We start from the raw sequence: 15,697 nt of genomic DNA on the forward strand, positions 1-15,697 counted from the left end.
TCCTCACTCTAGGTCTAGACCTTGGAAGAATTTATCTGAGGCCAAACCTGACAACTCTGGGAAGACGCACTTAATGAGGGTGCATACTGATATCACCAATAGTTTTAATTTTTTCTCCTCTGACAGGTCAAAAAAAAACCCAAAACCATGTTTTATTTACAAAGTCTGTAAAATTTCAAATTTGGTAAAAGTTGAATATTTTTGATGAATCAAGGATCTCTTGACATATCACAGTAAGTGGTAGAATGAACGTTCTTCCGGTGGCTTTCAACGTTTTTCGATCCTAACTTAGAATAAAAACACACACTATATTGTGACCTCATTGATACAGTGTGTGTGTGCGCGTGTGGCAGGATTTTTCAAACTGCTATCGAAGCCCATTAGCGTGTCGAGAAACGTAGTTAGCGCTTTGTGGCCAGCGTTAAAAAAAAAAAAAAGATCCACATTCCACACAGTAATGAAAACCACTGGCTTGTAGATTTTCGGTTTCAGTCGTGTGTATAGGATTAGATTCACGTATAAGTATGTGTACATACATTTGCGAATGTGACAGGTGCATGTGTATGTACGTGTGGACACGGCACGTACGGGACATGTACTTGCACGTATGCGTATGAAGGACACGCGTGACCTTGGTCACAACCTGAAATGTTTGCACGCTGCGCGGGCATTAAGTTATCTAATGAGGCCGTTTCTCTCGGTGTCACATCGGTCAAGTCCGGCCTCAGACCGAAAGCCACCAGCCCGCTTCCCGGCAAGGCGCACAAGCCACCCCCGAGTTCAGCCGCGGGGTGCGGGCGCCCACCGGTCCCCCGCACCTGTCCTGGGAGTGCTCGCGGCGAGGGACCCCCCAGCGCCTCTCGCGTGGCCCCGGCCCCCACCGCCCCTCCCCGCCCCCGGCCCCGCCCCTCACCTACGCGCCCCGGCCGCAGAGCCAGGTCACCGCGGCACCTTCCCACGCTTCAGCGCGCCGGCGACGGGAGCGCGCACGCTGCCCGGCTCCGGAGAGCGCCGCGGCGTCGGCGGCGGGTGCGCGCACGCTGGCGGGGCCAGGGGAGCGCCGCGGCGTCGATAGCGGGCGCGCGCACGCCGGCGGCCCGCGGGGTGGAGGGCGTCGGCGTCGGGCGCGCGCGCGCAGGCGGGACCGCGCACGCCAGCCCCGGCCGGCGGCCATCTTTCCTCCCGGCGGCTGCTCCCGGTGCAAGTGCGGGGTCTGCGGCCCTGCCGGCGCCCTCGGCCTCGGCCGGAGCAGTGGGGAGGCGTGGATGAGGGGGGAGGTGAGGAGGAGCCGCCCCCCCAGTGTCGCCGCCTCCCCCACCCGAGGGCAGGCCGGGCGGGCAGAGCCCCCTGGGCGGGCTCGGGGTCGCTCCCCGCTGCGGCGTAGTCCTCCCCGCAGGCGACCCCTCCTCTCAGGAGACCCCTCCCCGCGGGAGACCCCTCCCCTCGGAGACCCCTCCCCGTAAGAGGCCCCTCCCCCGCGGGAGCCCGCCCCGCCCGCCCCGCTGCTCTCAGGGTCGGGGGCTCCTCCCAGATGGGATAAGCTGTAAAGATGTTTAGTTTTGAAGGGGATTTCAAAACGAGGCCCAAGGTGTCCCTCGGAGGCGCCAGTAGGAAGGTAAGAGCGGCCTGTGTGTCTGCGGCGTCTCGGGCCCTCCGGGCGGGCGGCCTGCGTCGGGGATCCGGGCCCCCGGAGGCGGGCGGGGGGCCGCGGGGCCGGCCCGCTGCGCGGCCACCTGCTTCTGATGCGCTAAAGCGGGTCTGATGAGGAAAAGGGCTTTGTAGACGGGAATCGCCGGTGATCTGCGCTCCTTAGGTTCCAGACACTGCAAGGATGCTGAAGGCGGACAGCCCTTTGAATCCCGGTGGTGACAGAACTCGGGCAAAGGACATAATGTTTCTGTTTAAAATGAGCTCTCGCTACTCTCACCCTTGACTTCTGGTAGCGGTTGCTTTCAGAATCCACCACCTAAGGGGTGGTTTCTGTTGTAGGAAGTGGCCAGGATGTGTCTGTTAATGTCAACAACCTCTGAAATCCAGGCGCAACTCCTCGCCGGCCACGTGTTTGGATCCGAGGCTGTGTGGATTATTCGTCACCAGCTTTCTGGAAGGAGTGCGGGGACACTCTGGGACCGTTGGTCATACCATTATTCTTACAATTGTTTAGAGTGAGGGGGAGCGGGCTCCGGCTATCCTGCTGCCCTCTCTGATGACCGGCGGCTATTGGTTCAGCGGAACTGCCAACAGATAGGTGCCAGCGCTGTTTCATTCCCTTGTTTCTCACCATTTCTCCTCTGTGCCGGTTCCTGGGTCCCTTTTCTGCCTGCTTAGGTTTTAAAGGTTCAAAATAAAAATCTGGCCCCCGTGCTTGAAGTGTTTGAAAAGTTTAAGTGAATCGAATTAGTTATTTACTGAAGAATTTTTTAAACGTCTTTTACTTTATTTTTTATTTTATTTACTTATTTTAAAATAGTTTTTAATGTTTATTTGAGAGAGGGAGAGAGAGAGAGAGAGGGAGAGAGAGCGGGGGAGGGTCAGAGAGAGAGAACCCCAAGCAGCTGCGCTGTCAGCACAGACCCCAGCACGGGGCTTGATCTCCCCAACCATGAGATCATGACCTGAGCCGAAAGCAAGAGTGGGACGCTTGACAACGGGGCCACCCAGACGCCCCTAAAATGTCTTTGAAATGCTTTGCATATTGTTTTTGTTTGTTGAGTATATTCTGTATGTTACACTTAAATAAATAGCTGAGTTGTCACATAATCCTGAGTGCATACTCCAAGTAGGAACGTTCCTTTAAAATTGTGCTCTGGGAGGGGCACCTCGGGGGCTCAGTCGGTTAAGCATCCGACTTCGGCTCAGGTCATGATCTCGTGGTTCGTGAGTTCGAGCCCCGTGTTGGGCTGTGTGCTGACAGCTCTGAGCCTGGAGCTGCTTCGGATTGTGTGTCTCCCTCCCTCTCCCTCCACTCTCGCCGCCCCCCCCCCCCCCCCCCCACTGCTGGCTCTCTTTCTCTCTTTCAAAAATAAACTTTAAAAAAGATTTCAAAAACATGTAAATAAAATTGTGCTTTAGGGGTGTGTATGATGGCTTCCTAGGATGGAGGAAGGGGACCCAGTAGGAGTTGGTAGAGAAGTGTGCTGATGATTTTCAGGCTTTGAGTTGTGCATGACCGTGATTGGTTGAGGGTAGCTGGCTGCAGGACTAGGTGTTAGAGCTGGGTACTGTGTACGTGTGGCAGGGTGGGCAGGGGTGACCTTCCGTGGCTTGGGTATTCATGGAGATTACAGGTGAGATGGAGGAGGGTAGAAGAGGCCTCGGAGCACCTCCGGACCAGATCTGGCGTACAGGCGAGGTGGAGAGCACATGGCCGGTTGTACGTGCACAGCGAGCTGGTGGCAGGTCACCACCTCACAACCCATGTCACTTCTCCGCAGGGGCTCCTGATTTCTCTTACAGACAGGAGTGCCCCCGCATGCCCTGCCAGTGCCCCGACCCCGTCTTCTCAACTATGAGCACAGCTCCAGCCCGAGGAAAGCGCTCATCTAGCGGTCAGGGTCTCGGGGGAGGCTGCATATCCTGCTTTTTAGCTGTGCAGAACCGTTTTCTTTTTGATTGGGGTGCAGATTAGACATCCAATGTATGTGTCTTAGGTCATGTCCCTAGAAGAGCTTGAGGAGGTGACCTCGCTGCAGGTGAAACGGAGGCGGGAGAAGGAGAGGGCAGGGGAAAGGGTCTTCTTCCTTGGAGCCTGTCTCAGCCCCACGGGGAACTCAGGAGCTTGGCTGGCATCACGGGGCTGCCCCCTTCTTGCGTGAAGGGACCTGGAATTCTGTCACCCTCCCGTATCAGTTGGTCGTTGGCTGCAGGCCGCTCTTGGCGTGAGGGTGGGAGTGTGGCACTGCGGCCCCTCTGCTGAGGGCAGTCACCCTGAGGGTAGCCTTTAGGAGCCGGCGGTGGCTAACACATGGCGGCTGGGGGATGGGTGGGGAGTCAACAGCAGGTGCCGCTTGAAGGATGTCTGCGGTCCACTGCACCCTTGTGACCACCCCACCCCCATCGCATAACATTCCCAGCATTCCGTAGGCTCCCTCCTGCCCCCTTCCAGTCAGTATCCCTTCTCCCAAAGATAATTGCTGTTTGATCTCTGTTACTGTAGGTGAGTTTTGCCTGCTGAACTTGGTGTGAGTGGAGTCACATCCGGTTTGTTCCCGTTTTCCGGATTTGGCTTCTTTGGGTCCGCATTTCTCTGCGTTCCTCCGCACTATAGTTGATGCATTCTGTACTTATGGGTGTGTGTAATGTCAGGTGTGCACTTACACTCGTGTGCTGGGTTCTGCACACACTTAGGCTTTGCTCTAGTGCACACACCTGCAGTGTGTGGAGGGGGCCGGTGGCCTTACTTCCTTGTCAACATTCATTATCGTTAGTCCTTTTAATTTTGGCAATTCTGGTGGCGATGTAGTTTCATTGTAGCTTTAATTTTGTTTCCTCGCAACTAATTCTGTTGAGCAGGTACAAATGCATATTTTCCTTAATTTTCTTTGGCTATGATACAATTCTTTCCCCTCATTTAAAAAGCAAAAGGTTATAATGGTCTTTCCTTCATGTATTAAATTATTCGTAACTGTTTCTCCTTTTTTGGGCTGGGTAGAAAACTGAGTATGGCCACCTTTTAAATACATCTTTTTTTCCCCAAATTAAATGAGTATTTTAGTGGTTATTTGTAAAGGCTCTGTGTAGCATATGAAACATCATAAGGAAAAGTCCATGCCCTCCTTATAATCTTGTTGGAGAGACAAGACTTAGTTAGAAGTTAAATAACTATTGAGGGCGCCTGGGTGGTCAGTCGGTTGGATGTCCGACTTTGGCTCAGGTCATGATCTCGCGGTTTGTGGGTTCAAGCCCCGCATCGGGCTCCATGCTGACAGCTCAGAATCTGGAGCCTGCTTCCGATTCTGTCTCCTCCTCCCTGCCCCTCCCCCACTCGCACTCCTCTCTCTCTCTCTCTCTCTCTCTCTCAAAAATAAACAACAACAAAGAAGCTAAATAACTATTGTTACTGTAACTCTTGAAGTAATATTATTATTACATTTAAGAATTCTGTTGGGGCTGGTCCAGGAAGAGGGAGAGTTGGTTGGGGCTTAGTCTTGAAGGATGGATAGAATTAGGGCTGGTGGGTGGAAGGGGATACATGGAGTAAGTGTATACTGGATTCCACTGATTCTAAGTCACACAGTTTCCTGATTTTTAGTATTTCTGAAGTCAGGATACATCTTGGTGGCATGACCTAGTTAGCGCAGTATTTTTTTCCCTTTCTTGGAGTGCATAAAAGAGTATTTTAGGAGCCATTTAATCACAAGTGTAGAAATCCATTGAAAATAGCTTAGTAGGGGGAAAAATTTATGGGAGGAATATGATGCTGTTTCAAAGAACGTAAGGACAGACGTAATCCAGGTACCAAGTCATCAGGACCCAGGTGGTTACTCGGTTTTTCTCCCCGAGCTGTGCCGTCTCCTTCATTCTTGCCTCCCTGCCCACTGGCTTTCTCCCTTTTTCTTGCACATGATCTCAGCAGTGTATGATTTCCTAGTTTGGGTGTCCAACTGGGGCAGTTGGATCTCAATTGCATTCCTCAGGAGAGGAGATCTGATTGGTCTGGGTCAGCTTTCCGCCTGATGAGCTGAGTCTGGGATGAGGTTGGGGTCTCTGGTCCACATAGAGCAGTATAGATGTGTGAGTTGTAGGGTGTGGATTCTCCAAGAGGGGAGTGGTTGTTAAATGGAATGTCTAGGTTCCTATGGACGTAGACGGAGATGTGGAACAGGCTGTTGATTGTACCTGTGTGAAATGAGGGAGAAATCTGGGCCAGACATGCAGATTTGGTAGTTACCGGCAGGTAGATGACTCAGAAAGAAGTCCCTAGGGAGGAGGCCTGGCGTTTGGGATGGGGTGTGGCCTGTGGGGTATGTTAACATCTAATAAGTGAGGAGAATACTTAGGAAAGAATCACACCTGGTGGAGGGCGGGGTGGGGGTGGTGGGGAGGAGGCGTGACCACAGTGCCAAGCGCTGCAGGGAGGCACTGCGGCAATACTAACAAGCCACCAGGAAGACCTGGGTGGCTTCGTGGGGACAATACTCCAGGGTGGTAGGGTCGGAAGTCAGATTGCAGCATGCAGGGAGTGACCGGGAGGTCAAAAAGTGGCGAGATCTTTTTTTTTTTTAAGTTTTTAGTTATTTTTGGGGGGGGGGGTCACATGTGAGCAGGGGAGGGGCAGACAGAGGGAGACAGAATCCCAAGCAGGATCCGTGCCGTCAGGGTGGAGCCTGACGTGGGGCTCCATCTCACAAGCATGAGATCATGACCTGAGCTGAAATCAAGAGTCAGACGCTCAGCCGACTGAGCCACCCAGGCGCCCCTAAAGTGTTTAACTTTGTAAGAAACTGCCCAGTGTCCTGCCGAGTGGCCGCACCATTTTGCCTCCCCACCAACAAACAGTGAGCCGTCCTGTTGCCTCACATTCTGTCCAGCCTCGGTGGTTGCCAGTGATCTCATTGTAGTCATTCTGCTAGGAGGCAGTGATGTCCTCGTCATTTTCCTTTGCGGCTCCCTGATGGCAAGGGGTGTGGATCACCTTTTCACGTGCTCATTTGCCATCTGTATACGTTCCCTTTTGCCCACTTTTCAGTTAGTTGTCTTCTTATTGTTGAGTCTCAAGAGTTCTTTGTATACATTTCTTACGTATTTGTGTATATTTTGCGAATATACAAGTTCTTTTTCAAATATGTCTTTTGCATGTATTTTCCCCCGGTTTCTTCTGGCTTGTTTTTCTCATTCTCTTAACTGTCTTTTGCAGAGCAGAAGTTTGTGATTCTAATGAAGTCCAATTTTATCAATACTTTCTTTCATGGATTACGCTTCTGACGTCGTGTCTAAAAAGTTTGCCAAACACAAGGTCACGTGGCTTTTATAAAACGTTAGCTTCCAGTAGTTTTATACTTTTGTGTTTTACATTTGGGTCTATGATCCATTTTGGGGAAATTTTTGTGAAAGATAGAAGGCCAGTGTCTGGTTTTCTGCTTTTCTTTTTATTTGTTGTTTTGCATGGATGACCAGTTGCTGCAGCCTGTTTTGTTGAAAAGCTGCCCTTTCTTTGTTGATCTGTTTGGGGTTTGTTTTGTTGTGTTTGTTTTGCCTACGTCACCCTGTCTTGATTTCTGTAGCATTATAGGAAGTCTTGAAGTTGGATAGTGCTGCTTTGTTCTTTTTCGTCAGCATTGTGTGGGGTATTCTGGGGTTTTCATTGGGATCGCGCAATCTGTAGATCAGTTTGGGAAAACCTGACATTTTGACAATATTGAGTCTTCCTATCCAACATGGGGTAAGTACCTCCAGGGTTTAGTTCTTTGATTTCATTCATCAGACTTTGAGAGTTTTCCTTGTGTAAACCTTATATATGTTTTGTTAGATTTAGATCTAAGTGATTCATTTTTCTGGACCTAATATAATGGCACTGTTTCTAATTTCAAATTCCAGCCGTTCATTGCTGGTATAAAGGAAAGCAATTGAGTTTTGATTTGTATTAACCCTTAGCTCAGCTCCCAGCAGCCAGTTTCGTAGTCTCTGTTTCCAGACATTTGACTTTTTTTTCTTTAATTTTTTTTAACGTTTTTATTTATTTTTGAGACAGAGAGAGACAGAGCACAAGCAGGGGTGGGACAGAGAGAGAGGGACACACAGAATCCAAAGCGGGCTCCAGGCTCTGAGCTGTCAGCACTGAGCCCGACACGGGGCTCGAACTCACAGACCACGAGATCATGACCTGAGCCGAAGTCGGAGGATTAGCCAACTGAACCACCCAGGCGCCCCCATTTGCCTTTTTTTTTTTTTTTTTTTTTGGGAGTCTGCGTTCCACATATAAGTGGGCTCATACAGTATTTGGCTTATTTCACTGAGCACAGTGTCCTCAGGGTCCACCCATGTTGTCACAGATGGCAGATCTTCATCTTTCTCGTGGCCAAATAACATCCTGTCGCGTATCCAGTGGCCGCATTTTTGTCCATCACCTGTTGATGTACGTTTTGGTCGTTTCCATTTCTCGGTTGCTGGGAGAAACGCTGCAGTGAATATGAGGGTGCGGATAGCTCTTTGAGATCCTGTTTTTATTGCCTTTGGCTGTTACACACCCCGAAGTAGGACTGCTGGATCATGAGGTCGTTCTGTTTTTAAAACACTTTTTTAACGTTTATTTATTATTGAGAGACAGAGCATGAGCAGGGGAGGGGCAGAGAGAGGGAGACACAGAATCCAAAGCAGGCTCCAGGCTCCGAGCTGTCGGCGCAGAGCCCGACGCGGGGCTCCAGCCCACGAACCGCGAGATCATGATCTGAGCCGGAGGCAGATGCTCAACTGGCTGAGCCACCCAGGCGCCCCAGGTTGTTCTGTTTTTAATTTTTTGAGGAACCTCCAAACTGTTTTCCATAGCGGAAGTGATGTTTTTGGTTTTGTTTTTGATCAGTTTGTTGGAATTTTCTACATGGATGATCCTGTCATCTGTGATCAAATACAGTTTTCTTTTTCTCTTCCTGATTTGTCTACCTGTTATTTCCGTTTCTTTTCTCATTGCATTCTGCATTAGCTCTGACTTTCAGGAATGGTAAATCAGTGGTGTGGAGGGAATGCCCTAGCCTTGTTCCTGATCTTACTGGGAAAGTTGCTAGTTTGTCGCCATTAAGTTTGATGTTAACTGCAGATACTTTGTGGATGTTTTTTATCAAGGTGAGGAAGTTCCCTTCTATTTCTCGTTTACTGCGTTCTTATCATGAATGGGTGTTGGGGTTTGTCAAATGCTTTTCTGCATCTACTGATGTGGTCATGTGATTTTTCTTTAGTCCGTCGGTGTGGCGGATTACCCTCAATGATTTCTGAATGCTGAACCAGCCTTGCCGGCCTGGGATCACCACCACCGGCTGTCTTCTGTGTTTATTTTTATACCTTGTTGGATTGTGTTTGACAGTATTTTGTTGGGGAGTTTTGCATCTATATTCGTAAGAGATAGTGGTCTTTGATATTGTGATATTTTTTTCTGGGTTTGGCGTTAGGGTAATGCTGGGCTCATGGAAGGAGTTATTATACTCCAGGGCCTACCAAAGCCAGCTACTGCAAGTTTAATTTTCCTCTTTGATAGGTGTAGACAATTTTTTCTTCTTCTTAAGTTTATTTATTTTGAGAGAGACAGTGCAAGCGGGGAAGGAGCAGCGAGAGGGGGACAGAGGATCGGAAGTGGGCGCGGGGCTCGAACTCAGAAACTGTGAGATCGTGACCTGAGCCGAAGTCAACCATTCAACCGACTGAGCCACCCAGGCACCTGGGTTTGGACTGCGCTTAAGATTGTAGAACTCTGATTGGCTGGCTCTGTAAAACTGCCCTCTATTCTGCAATTGAAGATCTTATGTAAAATCTTTTAACTTAAAAAAAATCCCATGCTATTTTGTTTTAAAAAGCTGGCACTGGGTATATGTGTTGTCATGCCTACTCTGTGTACGTTGCAGTAGAAACTAAAACTTTCTTACAGATCTGGCAGTGAGTGAAGTAAAAATGCGTTCTAAGGTCAGATTTAAAAGTGTTAATTTTCTGTCAGGCTGGGATCACGCTGCCGTTTTACCCGCCAGTGCCGCGTCTCTTCTCTTGTGTGTAATTAACTGGTGGCCTTCACACGCAAGACCAAAAACCTGTAGTTCCCCGTAGCAGAGGTCGGGAATTCACGATCTGGTTCTTAGGGAAATCAAGCAGAAGAGAAGGGCTGAGACTGTTTGTCTAATTCTCTTTGTACTACTTGCACTCAGGGCCTCGGCTGAGGCAAGCAGGGCCCCTCAAGTACCACTGGAGGGTTCAAGGTGGCCTTACTGTCAAGCTCACACTGTGGCTGGCCCTGCACTGGCACCGCCCTGAGCGCGAGCACCTCCTGAAATTTTGTTCCCCAGGTATGAGCTTGCCTCGCTAGTCCCTGCCTGCCTTTGCACACTTAAGCCGATTTTCGTGGGTTATGCAGTTAATTGCCAACTAGGTCTCTTAACGAAAGTAATGCGTGTTACAGGAAGCCTCGTAGGACTGCAGAAGAGCCTCAAAAGAGTTTATTGCAAAAGCAGTCTGGAGTTTTCTTCGAATGTAACTTTCCCTATATTCTTAGAACTTTCATAGAATGCAGACAGCTGGGAGCTTGGAAGTTAGGCAGCCTATTATTTTATACCACCGTCAGGGTATCTGCCTTCCACACGTTCCTGTTCTGCCACGGCCTCTGCGTGCCCGCACCGGTCGTCATCATAAAGGCAGGAGCAGGAACTTCTGTCGGCGTGTGTCCATACGGTCCAGCACCTCCCGTGGTAACCGGGTTAAAGATGGAAATGCCCGCTGGTGGTGTGGGTGCCTTGTAAGTTGTCTCAACCTGCCGGCTGGGGGCGGGGGGGCAGGGGGCAGTTGAACATCAGAGGCCTTAACAAGGTACATCCCTTCTCATCCAGTTATTGTGCTTTAAGACCTTTATCCTAAGGAACTAATCTGACAGGTGCAGAGGAAAGACGCAGGGGAAGAGATGATTGCGGCGACACCCATAATATTGAACAATTTGAAGCAACATAAATGTCTAGCAGGAAATTTGTGAAGCAAATGGTAATACAACAGTGTAACGGAATACTAGACAGCCGTTTAAAGTGCACATGATGTGTGCTTATTAATATTTATATTTTAATGTCTTATTTATTAAAAGGATTCATTGTTAATGGAAATAAGCAGATTACAAAACAGGACTTCAGTGTGCATTTAAATTACATTAATCTAAATGCCACAATACCTGCTTTACCACTTTCTTAATTTCCAGTGAAAGAAGGACGTGGTACTTACAGTTCCTGTAGAATGGTGGCTTGGAGCAGTACGTTCTTGCTGTCCACTCAGTTTTGTGGGACGGGGATCTGAGAGCAGTTGGTGGGTGGTTCTGGCTCAGGATCTCTGTGAGGCTGCGGTGCCTAAAGCCTTGCCTGGGGGGCTGGCTTGTCCACGCGCTGGGGGAGCCACTCCTGGGCTGGCTTGTCCACGTGCACGGAAGTTAGTGCTGGGCCTTGGTGGGAGGTGTCAGTTCCCTGCTACGTGCACATCTCCTTAGAACTCCTTGACTGTCCTCCTGACATGGCGTGTGACCTGGGAGTGCGGGGAGAGAGCGGCATGCCTGTACGAGGCAGTCCTGAAAGTCACATACATTTTTGTCGGATTCTGTTTGTGTATCCGGTCCACACTCAAGGTCGGGGGTGGGGGTGGGGGTCACGCTCCACCTCTTAAAGGGAAGCAACCTCAAAGACCTTGTGGAAATATGCTGAAGCCACCGCAGAAGGGGTATCGGTTTCAGCTAAGTTGTAAATGCTAATAACACGTGACTTACATGTGCTATTTTTCTGTCTTAACAGCCTATTAGGATTTAAATATTATGGCTTTCCTTCTCTCCTACTATATTGAGTCAGTAGTTACTGGCTATGTAACTATTATGCAAATATGAAGCAGTTAAAAAGCAAAGATTATCAGCCAAATAAATTTTCAGTAGATGTTTTGGTGAAACTTAGTTGACTCAGAGACAGTTTTGTAGCTCTGCGCCTTAGAAACGTAAGCAGGTGTCATTTATTTGCAGCCGTGGGAATTTACTTATTTAGATCATTTACCTCTTTGATCCAGCCACCCTTGGAGAAGGGGGGGCACACAGTTGGGCCAGGGGGAGTAGATAATTTTGGACTGAGTGTCTGTGGGTTGTCACCATGACAACCGTAGGGCAGGAGGCAGTCACATGAGGGTATAGGAGAGAGGTGAGTGAAGTAGGGGAGTATCACAGTAAATTTTGGGCCATCTGGGAGCTCTTTTGGATGGTGGTATACCAGAATGGAGGGACGAAGCTTGTTTTCCTTTTCGTGCTGTGTGTATCCTGTTTCCAGAACCCCAAGCAAATGGCATAAGGTTGGTGCCCTAGGCTTTCGTATGCTGGACTGGGATCCTTGCTACTATGTATATATGGACCTCGTTGCCATCGGGGAGGAGGGACAGCACGGACAGAAGTGGCCAGCCGCGGAGAAGTGGTAATCACCTACAGATTGCTCAACGTGGCTGGAGTCAGTGTTGGAGAGAAGGCCGGTGAGAGGCGGTCAGGGCCCAGATCATAAAGGTTCTGTGGGTCACACTCAGGCATATCCAGGCACGTGGGTGAGCCAGTGAGGGATTTTAAGCAGTAAAGTGACTGTGGGCAAACGGGTTTTGGAGAGATGAGTGTGGGGCAGTGCGGGTGGTGGGAGGCCAGGTGGGAGAGAGGGAGGCAGCCGCAGTTGTGCAGACGAGTAATGCGGGCCTGACGCACCGTGGTGGGCGCCTGAGTGGAGGGGCCTTCGAGAGCTGTGGACGAGGTAGAATCGGTGAGCTCTGCAACGAGAGGGGGCACTTCAGGCGTTCGTCTGGGATTACCGGAGTGGAGAGTGAGGCCGCGAACCAAGACATTAAATTCCTAGGGAGTTGTTCGGTTTGAGTGGTGGAGGGTGTTCAGGAAGCGCCCGTCTGGAGCTTCGGGTAGAGACCCCGAGTCCCTCAGTCCTTCAGCAGGTGGTGGAAATTGTGCGATGCACGGAGTCGTCAGGAGAAAGGGTTCGCTCAGAAGGCTCCAAACGGAACTCCCACGGCTGCCAGCATTTACACAAGAGGCAGAGAAAGGGGCGTGCAGAGGCGATCGCGCGTCAGGACCTGGTGAGCGGAAGGCTAGCGTGATGTCCGTGTGTGGGTGGCCGCACTCGCCCCCAGACAGTGGCTTTAATGAGGGAATGCGCGGAGGCAGAGTGGGAAAAAGCAGGGACTGGTGGGGGACCGCGGACCTGTGGAATGAGGCTTTATTTTGAGGCTTTTGTGTTTTGCTGTAGCCATTCCTCTCTGCCTTGTGTTCAGACTCGATGTTATCCCAAAGCAGAGAGTCAAGTCGTTCCATCTCTTTTCTAAAATTAAAATTTTGTTTTATGTTTAAAAATTACCGTACATGGGGGCGCCTGGGTGGCTCCGTCGGTTAGGCGTCTGACGCTTGATTTCGGCTCAGGTCATGAGCTCACTGTTCGCGGGATCAAGCACCGTGTCGGGCTTGAGCTGACAGTGTGGAGTGTGCTTGGGATTCTCTCTCTCTTCTCTCTCTCTGCCCTTCCCCCACTCGTTCCCCCTCTGTCTCCCCCCAAAAAAAATAAACTTAAAACAATTTGAAAATTAAAAAAATACATGCTCATTGTGTGGACTTGGAAGTACTTATGTTTATTCTTAAAAAAAATTTTTTTAATGTATATTTTTGAGAGAGCGAGAGAGAGACCAAACGCAAGCAGGGGAGGGGCAGAGAGACAGGGAGGCACAGAATCCGAAGCAGGCTCCAGGCTCCAGGCTCCGACTGAGCCACCCAGGCGCCCCTGTTTATCCTTTCTTTTTGGACATTTAGGTTGTTTGTTTTTATCGTGAACATCTTTAGAGCCAACAATGTAATTATTTTTTAGGATAAATTAAAGAAGTTGAATTGCTTGGTCCAAGTATGCACATTGGAAAGGCTTTTGATACACTTTGTTCTCTGGAAAACAGTTTCTATTCCCTGGTTGCTTGGGTTCAGTGCTGCCTTTGCTTCTTTGGCCCGCGGTCAGCCTCTCGGGCATTTTCTCTCCAGGGTGTTTCCGTTTCCCTCTTCCCTCGTTACAGGTAGGCAGGCCACCGTCCTCGGTATTTGTCCTCTGGCAGGGTGCTTTGCCCCTGTGCTCTCGCTTCTTGACTTTTTAATTTAACTGTGTTAGCATTCCTTGGAAGTTCTTCCAGGGAAGAAGTCAGAGCCAGAGAGTCCAGAACTTTGGCAAAACCTGCAGGGCTCAGGCGTCGGCCCGCCGGTCTGTGGCCCAGGACGCGCGGCTGGGGCTTGTGTGGCCTGCACACGCCGTGTCTGCCATCTCGCCGCGCTGCAGTTTTCCGTGGAAGGGCCAGGAGCACGTCCCCCAGGCCCTGGGAAGGTGGCTCCAATAAAACCCTCCTTCCTTTTGAGTTAATTTTCCGTTTAATGAAGCTTTAATGCTCTAATGTTTTTAAGGGGCATCAGTAAACCCTGGCGTGTGGGCGAGCAGCACAATTCATGCCACATCCTTACTGCAAAGCATGAAGTTGTGTGGGGCGCCTGGGTGGCTCAGTCGGTTGAGCGTCAGGCTTCGGCTCAGGTCGTGATCTCGCGGTCTGTGAGTTCGAGCCCCGCGTCGGGCTCTGTGCCGGCAGCTCGGAGCCTGGAACCTGCTTCGGATTCTGTGTCTCCCTCTCTCTCTGCCCCTCCCCCGCTCATGCTCAGTTTCTGTCTCAGAAATAAATAAACAATAAAAAAAATTTAAACAAAACATGAAGTTGTGAAAAGCTTGATGGGAACCTGAAAAAATGTCATTTCCGTGACCAACTGCAGTTTCATTGCTTATCTTTTCTGGGCTTCTCTTTTTCACATCTTGTAATACCAAAGTCATAATTCTTGTTAATCAGAAAGTCAGACTGAATTACTTTTAATATTACCTTGCTCTAATAATGTTTCCATTTCCAGTCAGGGGCCTTTAAAGCAATGTTAAATTTTTTTTTAATTGAAAAAAATTATAAAAACAATGAGATCCATCTAAAGACAGATCCATCCATCTAAAGACTCCTGATTTCCCCACTGTTACCAGTTTCCTCAGTGTCTGTTTGGAACTAGTGTAAACATAAATAAACATATCCGCCGTCACCTTTTCAGTGATAAGGAGAGAACGTACTACAGTTCTCCTGAGTGCCGTATCTTTTTTTTTAATTAATTTATTTTTTATTAAAAAAAATTTTTTTTAATGTTTATTTATTTTTGAGAGAGAGAGTGAGACGGGGGAGGGCCAGAGAGAGGGAGACACAGAATCGGAAGCAGGCTCCAGGCTCCGAGCTGTCAGCACAGAACCCGACGCGGGGCTCGAACCACGAACCGTGAGAACATGACCTGAGCCCAAGTCGGACGCCCAACCGACTGAGCCCCCCAGATGCCCCTCCTGAGTGCTGTGTCATAATGAGTCCACACCAGCACCTGTAGGCCTCTGGCGTTGTGTTTCCTAGGTGCGTCACATTCCACTACCTGCTTTGTATCCTGTAAGTCTTTCCAAGTTTATCGTAATGGGATTTAAACTGTTGCATTTTGCTTTGGATACTTTAAAGTGGGCTCTTTTCTGATTATAAAATAATGTTTATTACAGAAAATTTTAAATTACTGCCATAAGTAAAGAAAAATTACTTCTTTGGAACCCTCCCCTCTGTTTAGAAATAATGCGCTATTAATATGTGGGTAAATGTTCTTCCAGTCTTTTTCTATATACTTTTTGAATTAGGAATCATTTTGCACATTTTGTTTTATAAATATGATATTTAGCACTGATTGTATTTGATGCACCTTTAAATACTTTTTGCTTGCACCTGAAGTTAGTTTCTCTTACATTTTCATAGAGGTTCTTAGGAAAAACCTGCAAATTGTAGGTTGTGCATTATTCACAAATAATACTTTTGCTAACATTTAACATTTTAATTAACTCAGAAGGAAGTGTTTTACTTGACGATTCTTTGAGTTGTGTAAAACTGCTCTTCTGTTACTGCATGAGAGTGGGAAAATACCAACTTA

The 15,697-nt window shown here is 49.1% G+C and overlaps 1 protein-coding gene across 2 annotated transcripts in view; it reads left to right on the forward strand.

The window, feature by feature from the left end:
• The first annotated feature begins 1,153 nt into the window (after positions 1 to 1,153).
• UBE3C (ubiquitin protein ligase E3C) overlaps positions 1,154 to 15,697 on the forward strand; it is a 120,698-nt gene continuing 106,154 nt past the window's right edge. For both annotated transcript variants that reach the window (XM_042927226.1, XM_042927228.1), the window contains exon 1: positions 1,154 to 1,615. In XM_042927226.1, the coding sequence (XP_042783160.1) occupies positions 1,550 to 1,615 (66 nt within the window). In that variant the 5' untranslated portion in view covers positions 1,154 to 1,549. The remainder of the gene's footprint in view (positions 1,616 to 15,697) is intronic.

Source organism: Panthera leo, chromosome A2, assembly GCF_018350215.1.
Source record: "Panthera leo isolate Ple1 chromosome A2, P.leo_Ple1_pat1.1, whole genome shotgun sequence".
NCBI classification, from domain to species: domain Eukaryota; kingdom Metazoa; phylum Chordata; class Mammalia; order Carnivora; family Felidae; genus Panthera; species Panthera leo.